This window comes from Callospermophilus lateralis, chromosome 3, assembly GCF_048772815.1.
Source record: "Callospermophilus lateralis isolate mCalLat2 chromosome 3, mCalLat2.hap1, whole genome shotgun sequence".
NCBI lineage: Eukaryota > Metazoa > Chordata > Mammalia > Rodentia > Sciuridae > Callospermophilus > Callospermophilus lateralis.
The window spans coordinates 161,814,616-161,833,048 of NC_135307.1; the positions used below are offsets into that span (position 1 = coordinate 161,814,616).

The 18,433-nt window shown below is 38.2% G+C and overlaps 1 protein-coding gene across 1 annotated transcript in view; it reads right to left on the reverse strand.

Moving 5' to 3' along the window:
• Window positions 1-18,433, reverse strand: part of Sptlc3 (serine palmitoyltransferase long chain base subunit 3) — a 138,058-nt gene that overhangs the window by 38,986 nt on the left and 80,639 nt on the right. Inside the window, exons 7-8 of the mRNA XM_076848956.2 lie at window positions 10,681-10,786; window positions 2,944-3,163 (exon numbers count right to left, since the gene is read on the reverse strand). Of these exons, the coding sequence (XP_076705071.1) occupies window positions 2,944-3,163; window positions 10,681-10,786 (326 nt within the window). The remainder of the gene's footprint in view (window positions 1-2,943; window positions 3,164-10,680; window positions 10,787-18,433) is intronic.

Here is an 18,433-nt window from a genome sequence, read left to right on the forward strand (position 1 = left end):
AAATGGACTGTTCACTCTCTATATATAGCAGCTCCAAACACCATGGGAGCAAAATTAAAAACTCTTGCAAGCTTTTGAAAAATTGCTTTGACAGTTTACCTGAGGTAGGGAAAGAAAGCCACAGCCCAGAAACAATCTCTAATTAGCAGAGATAAATTTGTAGGACATTTGTGAGGGGAAGGCTGAGACCCAAACACAACCACTATTGTCTGTGGTCCTACCAGCACTAAGCCAATTTTTCTCAATCAATCAAGATATTGATTTCTTATATGATTTGTTCAGTTACTAATGTATAAAGCTGACCCTGACCCATTCTTCAAGGATTTCTAGAACTTCCCAAACACTGTTTTGGGGAATATCATCCTTCTACATGAGTAAGGCTATTTAAAGAGATTTCAGAGCCATATATTTTTGTCTTTTTTCAAATCTTTTTTTCTAGATTTTTTTATTTGCATGATTATTTTCCAATTTCAAGATTTACTAAGAACCCAATAACATTGAAATTTTTTAGAGTTTCAGAAAAATGTCAAGACTAAAAGTGTGCACTTAACTTTTTTTATGATTAATTTTGTATCCATTGGTTTTGAATCTTAGATCTATTTTGTAGTCCCCCCCCAGTGCCTTGAAATATATACTACCAAATATCCAAAGTTTCATAAACTTTGAAAACTGAGCACTAATTATTTAAATAGATGAATAGAAATATTTTCCAAATAAAAATTTTTACTATTTGCCCAATCCTATGCTCTTTTGATTCGAAAGCATAGTTTAAAACAGACTTTAAAATGAAATTGTTCACAAAATTATATAAAATTTAGGGAAATAAAATATGTGACTTAAGTAAGAAGTACATATAATTTTAAATTAATATAATTAAAAATTATAAAGATATCAAGGAGCAGATACATAAATTGTATTCCTTCATGGGCTGTTTAGGTTGGAAGGAAATAAATTTATCTGGGTTTATTATGGTCTCACCCAAACTGTTCCAGACAGATATGTGTCTGACTAAATTTAAAATCATCAGAGAATGATCCACACATGCAGTTTTTTAGGTGTCCTCTGCTTACTCTCCAGGTCTTCCAAACTACCTTATGTATTCAAGGTTTCACATCTTGCTGGTTTAGGGCCCTGGCTGACGAACCTCTGCCAAACACTCTCTAATTCCTGCTGCCATCTAGTGGTGCATTCAGAGACTGCATGTAACATGGAGTTTGGGGACAAGAGAGGAGGGGAAGGAGAAAAGGGGTGTGCATGAGGCAGCTTGCTGGATCCAAATATGGTGAACAAAATTGAATTTTCAAAGTGCAAGGACATGAACAAATGTAAAAAATTATTCTGCAATCCTAATTAATGTAAATAATTTTACAGTTGCTTAGTCTTGATCCCCAAATGAATAGATGTCATGCAGGCAAGAGTACCTCCACTTTTAAATATGGCAACTGACTTCAGAATGGAAAGTGGAAGAAAATCATAGCAAGCTGGTCCTAACTGCAGCTAATCACAAGCCTTTGTTTAAAGTGGGTAACAAACGAAGACACTCAAAAGAGAAAAATGTGACATCTACCCAATTTGACAGCATTTCAAGGATCTGCTTGCTTCAGTTTATTCAGGTGCCTTTGGCTCAGGAAACATAGTTACGCTTGGTTACAAATTTTGTAGCTCAGACTGCTGCTAAAGTAATCACAAAACCACAACCTCACAAAGCAATGTAACCTGGATGAGGGAGCTTCTAAATTTGAGACCTTCTGATCCCACTGCTGTGACAAGGAGGGAATATTTAACCTTTCCCTAGATTTAGCTGACGTTTGTAAGAATATGGGCCTCTCCTATGTTTTTAGCATTAGCCTGCTAATTCCCACAGTAGAGGAGGATGAAAAACCATGCTTCAAGCCCCGGAAGAAAGCAGTACTTACTGAAGGGTAAAAGACCACTTTAAACTCTGAACATTTTAAAGCATCTGTACATCTCATGGCAGGGAGAGTGGCTAAAATGAAATTCGTTATTTTAAATCACAGACTTTCACTGCTCCTACCAGGAGCCTGAGCTTGTGTTCCTGCTGGTCATAGGAGAAGGGAATTGGGAATTTTAGACAAGCTGTAGATGCCACCTGCATGCATTAGTTTGGGGCCTGTGGTGCCATGAATGCAAGGTAGAACCAAACTCCATGGTCACACAATCTGTTTAGGACAGGTGTAAGCTTGTGTGAGATGACCTGCAAGAGTTGGATAAGGCTGTATGTAAGGAGGTTGACAACTCTCTCCCTGATCCGGGGAGTTGGAATATTTGATTTTCTTCTTGTCCCTCTTCTTTTAAAATTTCTTTCCAATATTTGTTGTTGTATGTTTACAAACCCCTTGGTGATATATGGGCTCTCAAATAACAGGGTTAGAATTCATTTAATCATCTAATCACATCCAATCAGAACTTTTTTTTTAGTTATATAGATGAGAAATTAGAGAATGACATATTTGGCCTATCACTTATCCAACAACATGAGTAAGTATAGTTTTGTAGACAAAGTGTCTTAAAAGTCTGTTCCTGATCCTGTCATTCTTTTGATCAAAACTTTTAAAACCCATGGGGTCAGCCTCTTTAGTATCTGTCTTCATTTAAAATTTAGATTTCAATTATAGATTGAAATTCATTCTAAAAGATCCCAGATCCTACTCTGGAGAGTCTGGATCCTCTGTACCTTGTGCATACTGCTAGCATTTCTTTTTTTTTTTTTTAATTATAATGTGATCATTCACCCCAGGTTTCTCTTTATCACTGGAGTGTGAATTCCAGGTTGTTCCAGGCCTTGCCTGGCTCTGAACTGGTTACAGAGATTAGACAAGACAAGGTACATTGAATTGATACTTTCAAAGAATTCAGAGAAGCCCTGCTGACATGCTTTGGGGTGTTCAGGGTTTAAAAAGACATAAGGAATCCCGTCCTTACCTTTTTTCCAGCTATATAACCTCCAGAGGATCCAAAGCTTTTGGTGAAGGTGCCCATGTACACATCAACATCATCAGGGTTCATTCCAAAGTATTCTCTGACACCCCGGCCAGTTGGGCCCAAGGCCCCAATACTGTGAGCCTCATCCATGTAGAGGTAGGCCTTGTATTTCTTCTTCAGAGCCACAATCTGGGGCAGATTCACAATGGAACCTTCCATGCTAGGAATCAAATGCTCATAATCAACAAATACTTTCCTGTGAAGCTCTATTCGTCTCTCTTCTAACCATCCTAGATAGCCTGCTCTGACACAACTAGGGGGTGGTATCGTTCCTTTCTTCTCAAGGCATATTTTTTTAAAAATAAGACAGTCCTCTCAATCTTGTAAGGGTGGTCTGGCACGTCTAAGCTACTTGAATAAAATAATTTACATTCAATGAATTTGAACCACTTTGGGTTGTTACAGTTAATTTCCAAGCCAACAATTAACCCAAGCCAACAATTCACCCACCTTATTTTTGATCCAGTTTATTTGTAAAGCTGATTATTGTAACTAGACTGACCATTTTTGGCTTCTAGGTATTCTACTAGTTATAAATTGCTCTATGGTGACCCACTTTTTATCCACCTGCTTTTGCCTGTTTGGCCAGGCCTGTCTGACCTAAATTAAGTGCGTGGATTTGCCAAAGATTAAAAGAAGGAATTAAAAACACACCAAAAACTGACTTAAGACATCATGGCCTTGATTATAGCATAATAGACAATCCCTAGTACCTCTGTTCAGTACTCACTACAGGCCAAAGTCTTATTGGAAGCATCCTGTGGAGTTCCTTCTTTCTGTTCCTTTTGGGCAATGGAAGGATGTTGAGCAAGTGTCAGAATCCCCTGAAGGGTTTAAGTTGTGTTCCCTACCAGAGAGTTTCTGATTCAGTAGGTCTACGGTGGGGCTTTGAATGTGCGAATGTGCATAAGCTCCCAGGAGAGCTGACACCAGTGGTTGGGGACAACACTTTGAAGACAAATGCTACAGAGGAATCCTTTTGCTTTAGACCTAAGTATTTTATTTTTCATGGGATTGTAAACTGCAAAAACACTTAAATCTTCCAACAAAGGGAAAAATATAATGTCAACCAATAAAATTAAAATTTATATTTACATGTTTGTGGGCTGTGTCTACCTGCACACAATTTTGATTACCCTGACAGGTGAGTTTCACGAAAACACTCAAACTCAACATGCTCGCTACACAAAGGAGCTTGTCAAACAGTGCTAGCACCCCCTTAATTTAGTTCAAGGACTAAATCAATTCAACCAAACAAAGTTGAACTACTGCTTCCTTTATAATCAGATTATTAGATTAAATTTAGTGTATTCTAAAAAAATAAGCTTATATGTGAGATTGATTGGATCACAATAGTGCAGCTGGTTGCATAGTTATCCAGACCAAAGTAGGTGGGTTTGAGGAGAGTATGATTATCACTGAGCGCAACATTTGTGTTTTTTGCAAAGTTACTTTGGATGTCTTCTCTTATGTAAATTTGTGAGTTAATTCCAACATTTCCTTAGATTGACTGTTTGTTGAAGCTGTCTGCATGGAAGGGGAGCCAGGATGGCCATCTGACTGCCTAAATTTAGACTATGGCCACTAGCTGGAAACTTGGGCAACTTATGTACCATTCTCTGCCTCAGTTTCTTCCTATGTAAAATAAGCATGACAATGGAGCCCTCCTCCCAGGGTCTTTAGAATATAACTAGAAATCGTGCTTGTAAAGTGCTTGACACACAAGTGCTCAGTGAATTGTTATTGTTCCTGGGAGGAGGAATGTAGGAGGAAGTGGTTGCAATGAGGTCTAACTTGGAAAACTGGGAGCTCTTGACAATGCCCTGCATTGAATCTTCTAGGAATGAGGCACGTGGGTGTCATTGTGGGTGTCAAACATAATAAATGGCACTGGGCCTTTGGAATTCTAGAACTTTCTTCTCATCTTTAAAATGTTATAAGTTGGTAACACAAATATGCTAAAAATATTTGACATGCCACAAATAGCCGTTCTTTGTTCTGGAACTGGATTTGATAGGAGGCAGTTAATGTTGAATAGTGTTTATAGACACTCTCGGCAGGTAATTAACCATCCTTCCATGGGGCTAGTCTAGTTGATGTTAGGAGCCTGCCCACCTGGTTTATATTTCTTCCTCTAAGATTAATGACTGTACAGTACTGCTGATTTCTGAAGTTAATGCAGGGCACACATAGAGTCCTAGGGAGAACTCAGCTTTTAAACTGTTTTCATTTTCTCAGTGTGATCATATTTTAATTGAACCTTTTCTTTTAGTGGGATATTAAATCTTGCATAAAAACTATCTTATTATCATGAATTATTGTAAAAAAAAAGCACCCAAGCAACAAAGAAGAAAGAACAGCATTTTGTTCTTTGTAAAGGAAAGATTATATTTTTAACTTCAATAGAAGAAAAAACAACTTAAGTATAACTATAAGTAAAGATAATTCCACCAGTTAATTTGAAGCTCTATGCAGGGACTTGAATTATTCTTAAACTAGCAAGTCAGTGAATCATTTCTTTATATATTTTCTATTACATAGTGTGTATTAGCTAAGTGACAAGACTCCCTTTTGAAATCTCCCTCTCATCACCTTTCTCTCCACATATAAACCATATTATCCACTGGCAGGGTTGGAAATTAAACCATTGGTTGGCCAATTTGCATGTGGAAAAATCACCCTGGTGGGTCCAAAGATGAGAGGAGGTGGATAGGGAGAGAGTTATGATTAAAAATAACTATTCTTTCATTATTCTTTGCTTTTACGTGTTTAAACCATAGAGATATGGGATAGTGTTTACCATTAAAGTTCTCAATTCTTAATTTATACTGTTTCGGAGAGCCAAATGGATCGCTTAGTCTATTCTTAAATCAGATGGCATTCTGAGACTTCAGCATAAGTTTATATGTGCATTTTTTTGAAGCCCAAACTTCATAACTCTCTCCCTATCCACCCATGCTAGTTTAGGTTCCAGGTTATTTGGGATATTTTCCTTATCCAGTATGTTTTTAAATAATTTTGAGATTTCTGAACCACCACGAGTTGATAAGAAATCTAGATTTCTCAGAGACAAAAAAAACTATAAAAATATGATTTTAAAAAATAGGAAAATGCAGATCAGAATATTAAAATAATACTATTGCATTATAATATTTACATAGGTATATGGAAATCATGGGATCATAAATCATAGATTTATTAAGACTTCAAGTTTCAATCTCCCTATTTTATAAAGAAACTAAAGTCTAGACAGACTAGTTATAAAGGTTGAAATGAGTGATCTTGGGTTTCCATGGTTACTTCCTTGGATGTGGACAGATGGGCTGACTCTTTGTGTTTCTATGGAGCCTTTGTCCTACCAAGGACACCTGGGTTTAATCCTAGCTCTGCTTTATCTCATTTATCTGTCTTGGGGAGAGCTATCTAGGCTTCTCAGCCTCAGTGTCTTCATCTTCAAAATAACCTCAGGGGCACTGAGAGGATTATTCAAGATTGCATTTGTGAAATACATAGCAAGGAGCAGACACATGGTAAATTGTGATTCCATCCTCTGACATCTGCTCTTGGTATGAATGAAGAGCAAAGAGCTTTGCAGCCAATATATGTTGCAACTTCCTCAATTGTAAAAAAATATCATGAAGAAGACAACCACTCTTTGTGTGGCCTTTCTATGGGACACGCCTCTGACAAAGACCAACTTATATGATCTCATTTAATACTTTCAAAATAGCTCCTTTGAGGGTACATAGTTGAAGGCAGCCACATCAGGATTTGAACCCAGGTTCCAGACCTGCCTACAAATCCTGACTCTTCTATATTATATATAAAAATAAAATAACATGTATGGTTGGTGACATTAATCATAATTGATATAACTTAATAATAATAATAATTATTATATTACTTTTGTGGAGTTTTTTTTTTGACATTTTAGTGTTGGTACCTAGTCTTTTTAAATATTTTTTAAAATTTTTATTTATTTATTTATTTTTTAAAATACATGACAATAGTAATACCTCTCAGGAACTTTCTGATTTGGCTGACAGATCTTTATTTGGCAGTATGAAAAATATATGATATGTGAGTTCTTTGTGGTGGGGGTACTTTTTCCATGTTGACAGACCATGAACAAGAGAAAAAAAGAAAATCCTAGAAGTTAAAATTCAAAGGAGGCTTTGAGAAGGCATCACCGAGATCCGTGTTCATAATACACCTCTCAAAAGTGGAAGTACAGTTGTAAACTATTGATGTTACATTTCTAACTTTGGAAAATCCTATGGGAATGATTCCATGTTTTGGTGATAGCTGGAAATTAGGACCCCTGTATGAATACTTTCCCATTGAGGTTTGCTGAAGAACTCACCCTAGGCTAGCCTTATTTTACAGATGAGGAAACTAAGGTTCCATGTGGTATTGGCATTTTCTAAGAGGTGCCCTGATTCCTGTCTATAAACAAGACCTTTCGGGCATCCTATCATGTGCAGATAGGATAGGAGCCTCTTTGTTAAGGATGTCTATGTCAAGGGGAGACTTCACTCTGCATAAATGCCAGGTTGATTGAGATGCTATGGTAAATTGCCTCCAACAAGTACAGCCTGCAAGTATTCCTATCCTTGTGTACTCAAGTTGATTCTCTTATCAAGGGACAAGGTCTAGGGCTGGGAATATAGCTCAGTGATAGAGCGCTTGCCTAGCATGTGAGAGGCACTGGGTTTGATCCGCAGCACCACATAAATATAAATAAATAAAATAAAGGTATTGTGTCCAACTACAACTAAAAAAATTTAAAAAATATATATAGGCAAGGTCTATTTCACCTTCTTGGAATCTGGGATGGCCTTATGATATGATTTGGCCAACAGGGAATGACAAAAGTGATGCTGTTTCAGTTCAGGGGCAATCCCGTAAAATGATGGCAGCTTCTGCTTTAGCTCCTTTGGAAGCCAGTTGTTGTGTTGTAAGGAAGCTCTGGCTAAATAATCAAACAGAAAGAGAGTATACGCAGAAAAAGCCATGTGAAAGAGAATAAGGAACCCAAGTCAATAGCCAGTACCAAGGGTTAGAGGTGTAAATAACATAATTTTGGATATTCCAGTCCCAGCTGAACTCTCAGTTGAACACAGTCCCAGGAAGAATCCAACATAGAGCAGAAGTACTGCCCAGTTGGTTCAGATGACCCAGGTAGAATGGAGAATAATAAATCACTTCTGTGTAAACCATTGTGCTTTGGGGTGAGTTGTTACATAGCAATGGACAACTGAGCAGTTACCATTGCTAATGCAACCTAAATTATAGGTTAATGCCACACTGGCTTGGAGCCAGAAGTCCACACCTGGCTTGCTTGTCCTTCTGATATCGTGGTAGGACACAGGCCCACATACCATTAACAAATTCTTCAGCTGAAATGGTTTCTCTGTGTAACTAATGAGAATATTTGACATTAAATTGATGGTGATACTCTTAGTTTCAGCCATGGTTAAAGTGCCTGAAACTTAATTTTCCATCAGTAGAGTGAAATTCTGTTTATTTGTAATTGATTTTGGTTACTCTGGTTAAAGGAGATGCCTAGTGTGCTTTCCCTTAGCCCATTTATACTCCCACTAGTCCAAGTCTGAATGACAGGTGTTTGATAAGGGCTGTCTTCTTCCTTTCCGAGGCTGGCACTGGCACAAATGACACAAGGAGAAATAGCTATACTTGAGTTTATGACACAGAGTAAATATAAGATGGCTTTTTAAAATTAGCAAGTTTAGGACTAGTAAAGAGTTAATTATCCTCGAGCAGGGTTTCTCAACCTTGGCATTACTGCCATTTTGAGCTAGATAATTCTTTGTTGTTCATTGCAGAATGCTTAGCAGCTACCCTAGCCTCTCCCCACTAGATACCAGTGGCATCCTATTGCAATTGTAGTAACTGAAAATTTGCAAATGTGCCTACATTGGGGACAGGGGAAAAATCATTCCAGTTGAGGACCACTAGTTTAGAGTCCCAAAGACTTCTGTGTTAGTGCCACACTGCTGGGTTATGTGACCTTAGGAGGTAATGATGCAAGAAGTGGGCTATGAGAAATTTAAAATGCCTCCTTTGTAACCCCTCAGTAGCTCTGGGAATATTCAGAACAGCAGTACTTTGGGTAGCAAGTACTAGAGTTAAATTTTTTAAAAAAAGATACCATAATTATCATTATTATTTTAAATATGGGAGAATTTGCTTATTTCTAAAAGGGATGGCAGTATATTTCTTTAGTTTTTGTTTATCAATTGTTATGGTTTGAATCTGAGGTGTCTCTGTGTTAATAAGGTGTCTTCTGTGTTAATAAGGAATATTCAAAGGTCAAATTATTATATTATGAGAGTTGTAAACTAAACAGTCCATCCGGGTTTGAATGGATTAACTGGGTGAACGGTTAATTGTTGGCAGCTAGTGTATGCCTAGAGGAGGTGGCTCACTGGGCGTGTGTCATGGAAAGGTTTGTCTTCCCTTCAGCCCCTTCCCATCTCTCTCTGCGTCCTGGCCAGCATGAGGTGAGTAGATTTCCTCTGCCACTTTCCTTCCACCATGATAATCCACCTCACCTCAGGTCCAAAGCAATGAGGGTGACCAACCATGGACTGAGCCTCTGAAACTGTGAGTCTCAAATACATTTTTCTCCTATAAGTTGGTTTTGTCAGGTATTTTGGTCATAGCAACATAAAGCTGACTAACACATTACTTATGTAAGAGAAACACGTGCAGGGATTGATCAGACAAGCCAGCTGAAGGTAGCTAGTTTTTAGGTCTCCTTTGCAGTCCTACTCCTCCTGGTTGGAAGGTTAAACAGCCTTTCTTTCCTTTTAACATTTTTTCACATCTCTATCATTATCTCATAGTAAATCTCTCCCTTGATTACTCTAACATTAAGATTGTTTGAGAATTGATTTAGGTAGGAATGGGTACTCCAAGATAATATTTCCTTGGCCTATGGATTAGGAAACCCAACAGCAAAAAATGCTTAGATGTGATTTTCATTTTAACAATGATAATTCGTTTAGGTAGAGAATGAAGCAATTTATTTCATAACCGGAAATATAAAAGTACAGCTATGAATGGCTTAGTGTTTACTCAACTTAAAAGGAGACAGAAAAACTTGATCCTGAGCATATATTAAAATGTTAAGATCATCACACTGCCATCCTTCCTCCTCCCTTGGCTCTGGAGAAAGCTTTTTGTATTCTGATGCCAGCCACTGAACTTGAAGTTGGCCAAATTCAGAAAGCAGCTGGTGGTTGAATGCACTGTCTAGTTAGCGGTATCAGGGGCCAGTGATTGAAACAAATATTACAGAGGAAAGGCAAGGAACATTCCGATGTTGAGTAACTCAGTCGCAAAACATGTCTAAAACCCCAAGGCAGGTAAAGATAGTGGAAAGAATTGGAAAGAATCAACACAAATTAATTATGAGAACACTTCTGATGAAGGCTTCAAGAGCATGTGAACCTCCAAGGTGTTCCACCATATGCAAAACATCATTGAAAAGATGGAGACCCAAGGACTGACAACTCCCATAAGTAACTCTGTTTCAGGTTTTTTCATAATATCCATACCTAATTTGTTTCTTCATTTACCTAGGAATGGTCAGTTTTCCTCCATCGATCATCCCTTCTATGGGTGTTAAAATGGCTGTGGTTATTTACCTACCTGTAGATGCCCTCTACCAGGATGAGAATCTTCTTCCAAGCTCTGCGGGTTCGAGGCTGACCATAGATGATGGCTTCTCTCAGGAGCTTCTCTAAGTCTTCTATATCTTTACATAATAATAATAATAATAATAATAATAATAATAATAATAATAACAATAATGAGAGAGAGAGAAAAAAAATTGAGTCATGAGAGGGTTTTTCTTTCCCTCCCTCATTTTCTCTCCTAAGAAGGTGTCAGATAATTTAGGTTCACACTCAGACTTGAACTTTCAGAGAACTAAGTTAGAATCAGAGAACACCAGGGATGACAGAACTCTATTTTTTAGTAAAACTAAATTCTCTTGAGATGAATAGCTGGATTTGTATGACTAGGCAGAGTCAACCCTTACTGAAAGTACATGGTTTCCAAGGCTCTTATTGGTTTCTTCTGCTACATTAAAGAGCTTGAAATTCTACATTTAATGCATCTCTTAAGCTAAAGCTTGTTGTCAGGTTAAAATGACCTCTGAGAGATATAAGTAACTCCCACTCAGGTATTGTGCAGACTAGTATTTTAGGATTTAGTTAAGTTTTCATGGCATGGCAACTTTGCTGGTAGAGGATCTCACTTCCTATGCTATGGGACTTGATTTTTTTTCTTGGTACCTGGGATTGAACCCAGGGGTGCTTAACCCTTGAAACACATCCCCAGCCCTTTTTATTTAGAGACGGGTTCTCACTGAGTTACTTAGGGCCTTGTTAAGTTGCTGAAGTTGGCTTTGAACTCAGGATCCTTCTGCCTCAGCCTCCTGAGTCACTGCGATTATGGACATGTGCCATCAAGCCCGGCTGGGCTTGGTTTTGACATCTTTCAATTTTAGAAATTTCAAAACTATAAGAGGGTAGGATAATTAGTCCTCCATTGTAAAACATTTGCAGAGTTCTGGACGCATTAATAATAGCTCCTGATTATTGAGTCCTGTATGTGTGCATTCACCCTTCCAAGCCCATTTATTCTTTGTTAAAGTTCATTTAATCTACATAAGAACTCTCTGAAGAAAGTACTAAAAATATATCCATTTTATGATTTAGGAAACTGAGGCACAGAGGGGTTTGGTAAACTACCCAAGGTCTAGATCATAAATGGCAAAGTCAAGATTTGACCTCATACTCTGTACTGTGATCCTCATTTGTGAATGCTACCCTTACTGCTTTATGTGAAAACCGTGTGCTATCTTCTCAAACTCCATGATAATGTAGAAAGAAGGAGGAAAGTCCAGCAGATCATCCTTGTTAACATTTACTGACAAATATAAATAACAGTGCATTTCATTTATCTGCAATTTGATGTAGATGGCTGGGCTTGGGTTGAGAGATTATGATAAACTTGTCTATCAACTCAGCTATTTGGTGTGTGTGTGTGAGTGTGTGTTGGTGTGTGTGTGTGAGTGTGTGTTGGTGTGTGTGTGTGTGTTGGTGTGTGTGTGAGTGTGTGTGTGTGTGTGTGTGTGTGTGTGTGTGAGAGAGAGAGAGAGAGAGAGAGAGAATCATCAAGTACATTTGAGCAAAGTACATTCAATAAGGGTGCCTTCATCTGAATAGGGGTAGGCTTGGATAAATCAGATTTTGCTGGCTCAGTCTCAGAACATTTTTGCAAAGGGAACCCTGGTTTCTTTGTGTCTCACAACCTCACCAGCACCAACATACTATCTTGAGCTCTGACATTCAGAAAAAGTATGTGACATGTAACTAGGAGCATTATGTTCTAGAAAGCGCTCTTGGAAATCCAAGACTTAGCTCTAACACACTCTTTGACATCCTTTGATATTCTTAAGAAAACTCATAGTGTATTTTATGAAGTAATGAAGAAATGAAGAAATAATTCTTTATTCAAGTAAATAAGGCCTTACATATTGGCAAGAGCCCCTTTTTAGTGTTTCATCAATCACATTTGGCATCATATGTGAACCAACAGATAAAAAAATGTCACTTTTATTTCTTTAATTATCCAGAGACTAACTTTCTGGGTGATACATCTGTTTAGTTACGGAATTAATCAATGGTAATGATAACATGGGAATCCGTGAAAAAAAGAAATGAAAGAGATGGTAGATTTTCATTTTATTTCATGCCACTTTTTTTCCTTTTGTCTGCAAAACAGGCTTAATGATATGCCTGGCATCAGTATTGTTTCCTATGCATCAAGTACATCCTAACTGCCAAATATATGGGGCTTTTACAATTATAGGCTTCTTTTCCCTCAATCCTGTCCTATTAGACATACGAGTGGCATTTGATATAATTCAGCGTGTACTTAGCTTTAAGTTTCTCTCCTCTAGTGTTTGGACACCATTCTTCTTTGGTTTCTGTTATCCCTCTTCCCACTATTCCTAGTGTCCTTTATAGGAGCTATTTCTTCTTTCTACCACTGTTCTTTTTGATGTTCATCTCTTGTCTTTTACTTTGTCATTTATTTGCCAGTGGTCTCCACCCTCACTGTAAACAGAATACATCATCTAGGGTGCTGATCAGCATGCAGACTCCTCATGTTTCTATTGAGATTGACTCTCTCCTGAGAGTTGATGTGAGATGAGGCCCAGAAGTTTGTATGTTTGGGCTCTTAGAGCTCTTGGATGCTTAACTCTAAGCCAGATCTCTGTTCTGGGTTACAAACTGTTTTTCCAACCTTATAACTCTTTAGACAAATCCGTGAGTACCTCAAACCCAACATTTCCAATCATGGCAGATTGCATTATTAGACTTATTTCCCACTCTCCCTTCATTTGAGTTTTTTGCTATGTGACTTTGCCATTTTTTTCCTACTAAAAAGGTAGACAACCTGCCTCTTTTTTTTTCAGAGGTAGAGAGAGGTAGAGAGAGAGAATTTTTTAATATTTATTTTTTAGTTATAAAAATATTATATATTTTTATATTTATTATTATTATATATTTTTTATATTTATTATATTTATATATTTTTAATATTTATTTTTTAGTTATCGGCGGGCACAACATCTTTGTTTGTATGTGGTGCTGAGGATCGAACCCGGGCCGCACGCATGCCAGGCGAGCGCGCTACCACTTGAGCCACATCCCCAGCCCCGACAACCTGCCTCTTGACTGGGGTTCAGCAAAGTGAATATCTTGGGTTAATCAAGTGTAAAGAGGAGACAGTTTGCTAGTTCCAAGTGCAAGTTGGAAAAGGCCTCACATATTTCTACTCTTTCAATTTAGATTCTGCTAGTGTCTTAAAAAAATCCCCAGGCTAGTCCACTAATCCCAGGATGGTCCCAGGAAAGAATAAAAGATAGGTAGGGCTAAGTTATCCCAGCTCTCCTGCAGTCTCAAGTGAGAAATAAGTGCTGATTGTTGGGTGCTACTGAGGTTTTTAGGTTATTTGTTATAACAACAGGGACCTTATACAATCTCAAAAGGCCCTTTCTAGTTTATCCTCTGCATATTTTTCCAACATAGTTTCTCAGTGTTCTCCAACACACAGTCTTCAAGCTCTTCCACACACAACTTTTCCTGTTGTCTATCTGAAGAGTTCTACTCCTCATTCAAACATCAACTCAAAAGTTCCTGGTCAATAATGGGGCTTTCTCCTCAGTGCCCCCTCACGACTCATCTATTCTTCTTTTAAGCACCCATCACAAGACTAATTATTGATTTTCATATCTCTCCTCCCTGGAAGACAGGGGCCTTCTCTTCTGTATCTTTCTAGCCAAAGTCCAAGTACAAATATTAGGGACACATCAATATTGGATTATTGGATCGATTCTCTTTTCATAAAAGTAAAGACCACTTTTAGATATAAGTAAAAATTATTAGAAAGGATAATTGCCAACTGTCTGTGACAATTCTTTAATCATCTGTGCTTTTGTTTTTGTTTCAAAGACAGGTCTATCTCTTCTGAATGTTTTTTTGGGTGCATGTTTTATCATTAACCACTAGATGGCAGCCAAGGAAACAAAAAGTAGCTCTGTCAAATTTTCAAGGGTCATCAACCCTCACTTGTGTTGTTGTTGTCATTTATGCTGTAGTCTGACTGTCCACAATGTTGAAAGGACCTATGTGATTGGAGGAACGTGTGTCCCTTTTCTCCATCTACTGCAGGCTGTTAGCCTCTGAATGGATAAAGCAAGTTCTATTTAAGGGATGTTTTTCCTTTCCGGATTTGAAATTTGGAAGTTTTGTATAGAAATGATACATGATGAGGATGACTTGAATGCCATCCTTATAAAAACCAGCTCAAGTGAACTACATTCACAGTCATTTTAAGATGGATATTGCAAGATTTTGAAAAATCTGTAAATCCACAGGCTTTTTCTTTCCCCTTGAAAACATCATATACTCCCTCTAAAGGGCTAGTTTTAAAATGAATGGCACTAGTCCTACAGAGGAGTTTCTCTCTTCTTTTAATAACAAGCAGAACATGAAAATAAGCCATTAAGTGACATGATACATTTTATGCCTTTTTCCCAATGAAACCAAAAGGATTCCTAGTGCCTCCAAAACTGTGCATCATCATTTGTCACTTGAATAGCAAATTCCATGAAGAGAGGCTTTTGGTGGACTTCACAAAACCCCCAGTGTGGCACCTACTGTATTCTCTGCATACAAAAAAAAAAAAAAAAAAATCAGAGATTTTTTTTTTCCCCTCCTGGTTTCCTCTGGGAGGGACAAAATCACTGACCTAGAATCACAGAAGTTGGACAGAGAAAGGGATGACTTCACTCAGCCTGAGTTCTGTACCCACGTTAGCCTCGCTTGGGCAGTTTCCTCTCTGGTTCTGCAAGTCTTGCTCTGCAAGTCTCTGTGTGTCAGTTTCAAACCCGTAGGATTCAGGGGATTGTGATTTATGTTCTGTAGACCTTGTGGGATTGTGCCATTTCCGCAAGCCACCTGCTAACATCTGCGAGGGATCTTTAAGTAGTAATACTTACTACATCCCTTATTCTGGCATTATGTTAATCCTTACAACAACTCTGAGAAATAGGGAAGAATGACTAGGTGTTTTTTTTTTTTTTTCAGAGAGTAAACTAATGCCAAATTTGTTTAGAAAAAAAAAAAGTCCCCCAACAAGCCCATTTTTGTTGTTTTACAAAACTTGTAGTTCCAAGCGTTTCTTATAAGAAAACTCTGAGATGTGGAAATTCAAATGAAGGAATGATTTTTGACACTATCAAGGCGCACGGTACTATTGTACAAAGTTGTTGTAAAGTCTTAATGACATACTATGTGATCATAATGTCTGTAAATTTGAGCATCAACAATGCTTTAGATGTTTCTCACCACAAAATCTGACTCACCAGGGAGGTTTCTTTTGCTCTGTGGAGAACCAAGAGGATGGACCTGACAAGATGGTTGTGAATATTTAACTATCAAAAATGAAAACGTGGAGGCTATGGTCCATGACTGGTACAACGGGCCTGGTCTTTCACAGAGATGGTCAACGGGATTGCTGAATGACTACATATCTGGAATAATCCAAGGATGTGTTGAAAACTGCAATCAGGCTTGGATGACACATATACTTGGCACGCCCGAGCCTGTGCCTGTCCTTAGATTCAAGGCCCTGATAACATCAGCAAGCCTGCTAGATGTGCAAAAGATGTAGATATGATCTTCAGAAAAGAGAGCATCTGAAAGCATGGGCACCAGAATCTTCCAAGAAGGGCAGATTGGGTGTAGTTCCAAGTGTGTCTTCCTGAGGACAAGAACTGGATGCTTATTTCTGTTCCTTTTTTACTGTAGAGAGACAGCACCATTCCTCCTCCCATGTTTTTGTCATTTGTCTCCTCTTGTGGATTTTTGCTTCCACTGAAAGCCTGGATTTTGTATGAGGGCTTGCTTCATCACCCATTTCTCTGCCTTCTCTCTCTTTCAGAAGAAGGAGATCTGGGTTGCCCACCTCCTCTGCCTCCCCTTTCTGTATGTTTCCTGGTGTGATTGGTGGCTTATCTTTTATCATTCAGGGCTTCTCAAAACCTATCTCAAGCTGCATTAAGACTTTTTTTAGGGGTGGTATGGGCATGGGGATTGAACATAAGAGAGCTTTACCACTGAGCTTCATCCCTACATCACCAGTCTTTTTTTTTTTTAATTAATTTTAACACAAGGTCTTGCTAATTTGTTGAGGCTGGCCTTGAACTTGTTATCCTCCGGCATCAGCCTCCTGAGTCCCTGGGATTTCAGGCGTGCACCTCCTTGCCCAGATAGAGATGCTTTTTGGTTCTTACTCCATGGGCTACTGATCAAAAACATTTTCATATCTGCATAGGATAGGCACTCAACAGATATTTTATAAATTAAAAAATGGATGGATGATAATGAATGAATGCTACTCTTTAGTGTTTCTCCTCTCTTGATCCTTGTCATTACTTCTTTTGTTTCCTTGGAGATTTGTCCAGTTTAATCCTTTAAGATTCAGCCCAAGTGTGGGATAATTATGAGTAGGTATTTAAATGTGAATGATGAAGAAATTATTCTTTTATGATGGTGATAAGGAAGACTGCCCCCCCTCCCCTTGTTTAGTCTTTTGGGGAAAAATCATAATAGCTAGATTTGACAAGCAAAGCAAATATTTTTCTGAAAGTTATATTTATGGAGTTTATTTTCTATGAAATCACTGCGAGTATTTTTGGTGCACAGAAAAGTTGGTGCCTTTACATTTTAAAACATATTGGGCAAATATGCAGATTTTCTTAGCTCTGGATTGAACCAAAGTATTTGCCCAGGACAGATGTCTTGGGCTTAAATCCCAGCTCTGCCTCAAACTAGCTCTCTGTCTCTAAGCAAGTCACTTCACCACTTTGTACCTCTGTCTCTTCTCCTATAATAAAGGGGAAATAACAGCAGATGCGATGTGGTATAGTTGTGAGACTAAAATTATCAGTGTGTATAAAAGGCTCATTATAGCAAGCTTTCTATATTGTTAACTTATGTTAAAAGATAATCTAGTTGAAGATCCCAAGTCGGACCTGGAGATCTAAAAGGCCATGACTTGCAAAGGAGTGTAAGCAATGTTTATAGATTTGACCTTTCACGTAAACAACCTCATGACTCCTTGTTATACAGAGGAGGCAGTGCTCAGAGTTTTCCAGCAAACACTAGACTCTCTGTTCTTCCTCCTCTTGGCCTTGAATTGCTGCTAGGTAGAATTTTGGTTCCTCTTCACTTTTTTTTTTTTTAAAAAAAAAACCACTCCAAATTCTTAGCTCACTTGGACTTCTGATCTCATGGCAACTCTCTTAGCAAAGAGACACCTTCTCTTCTGCAAGACTAGCTTAAGAAATCCTTTGTGACACACTTGAGGATAAAGGTTGCTTGCTCCAGGTGTGGTCCTGCACAACAGCATCAGAATCAGCAGGGAGCTCTTCAGAATGCTGAGTCTCAAGCCCCTCTCTAGGCCCATGAAATCAGAGCAGACCTCTACCACTGAGCTACATCCCCAGCCCACAGTCTGCTTTTTAACAGGACCCCCAGATGCCTTATCTGCGCACTAAAGCTTTAGAGACTTGTTCTTGACTCTAGATCATATGTAATTACCAGTAATGTGAGCAGGTTGAAGGAAGAAGTAACTTAATCTTGACTTCTCCAACTATCAGAAGAAGATGTTGCTCTTTCCAGGGAGTTAAAGCCTCTCCAGGGTTTAAGATCTTCGATTGCTCAGGGGGTTAATATATTCTGCCCAGGAAATATGTTTCCCAAAGTTGCACAAGTGTCCCACAGAGGTTTTTGCTCATTTCTTCAAAATGCAGCAGAATCAC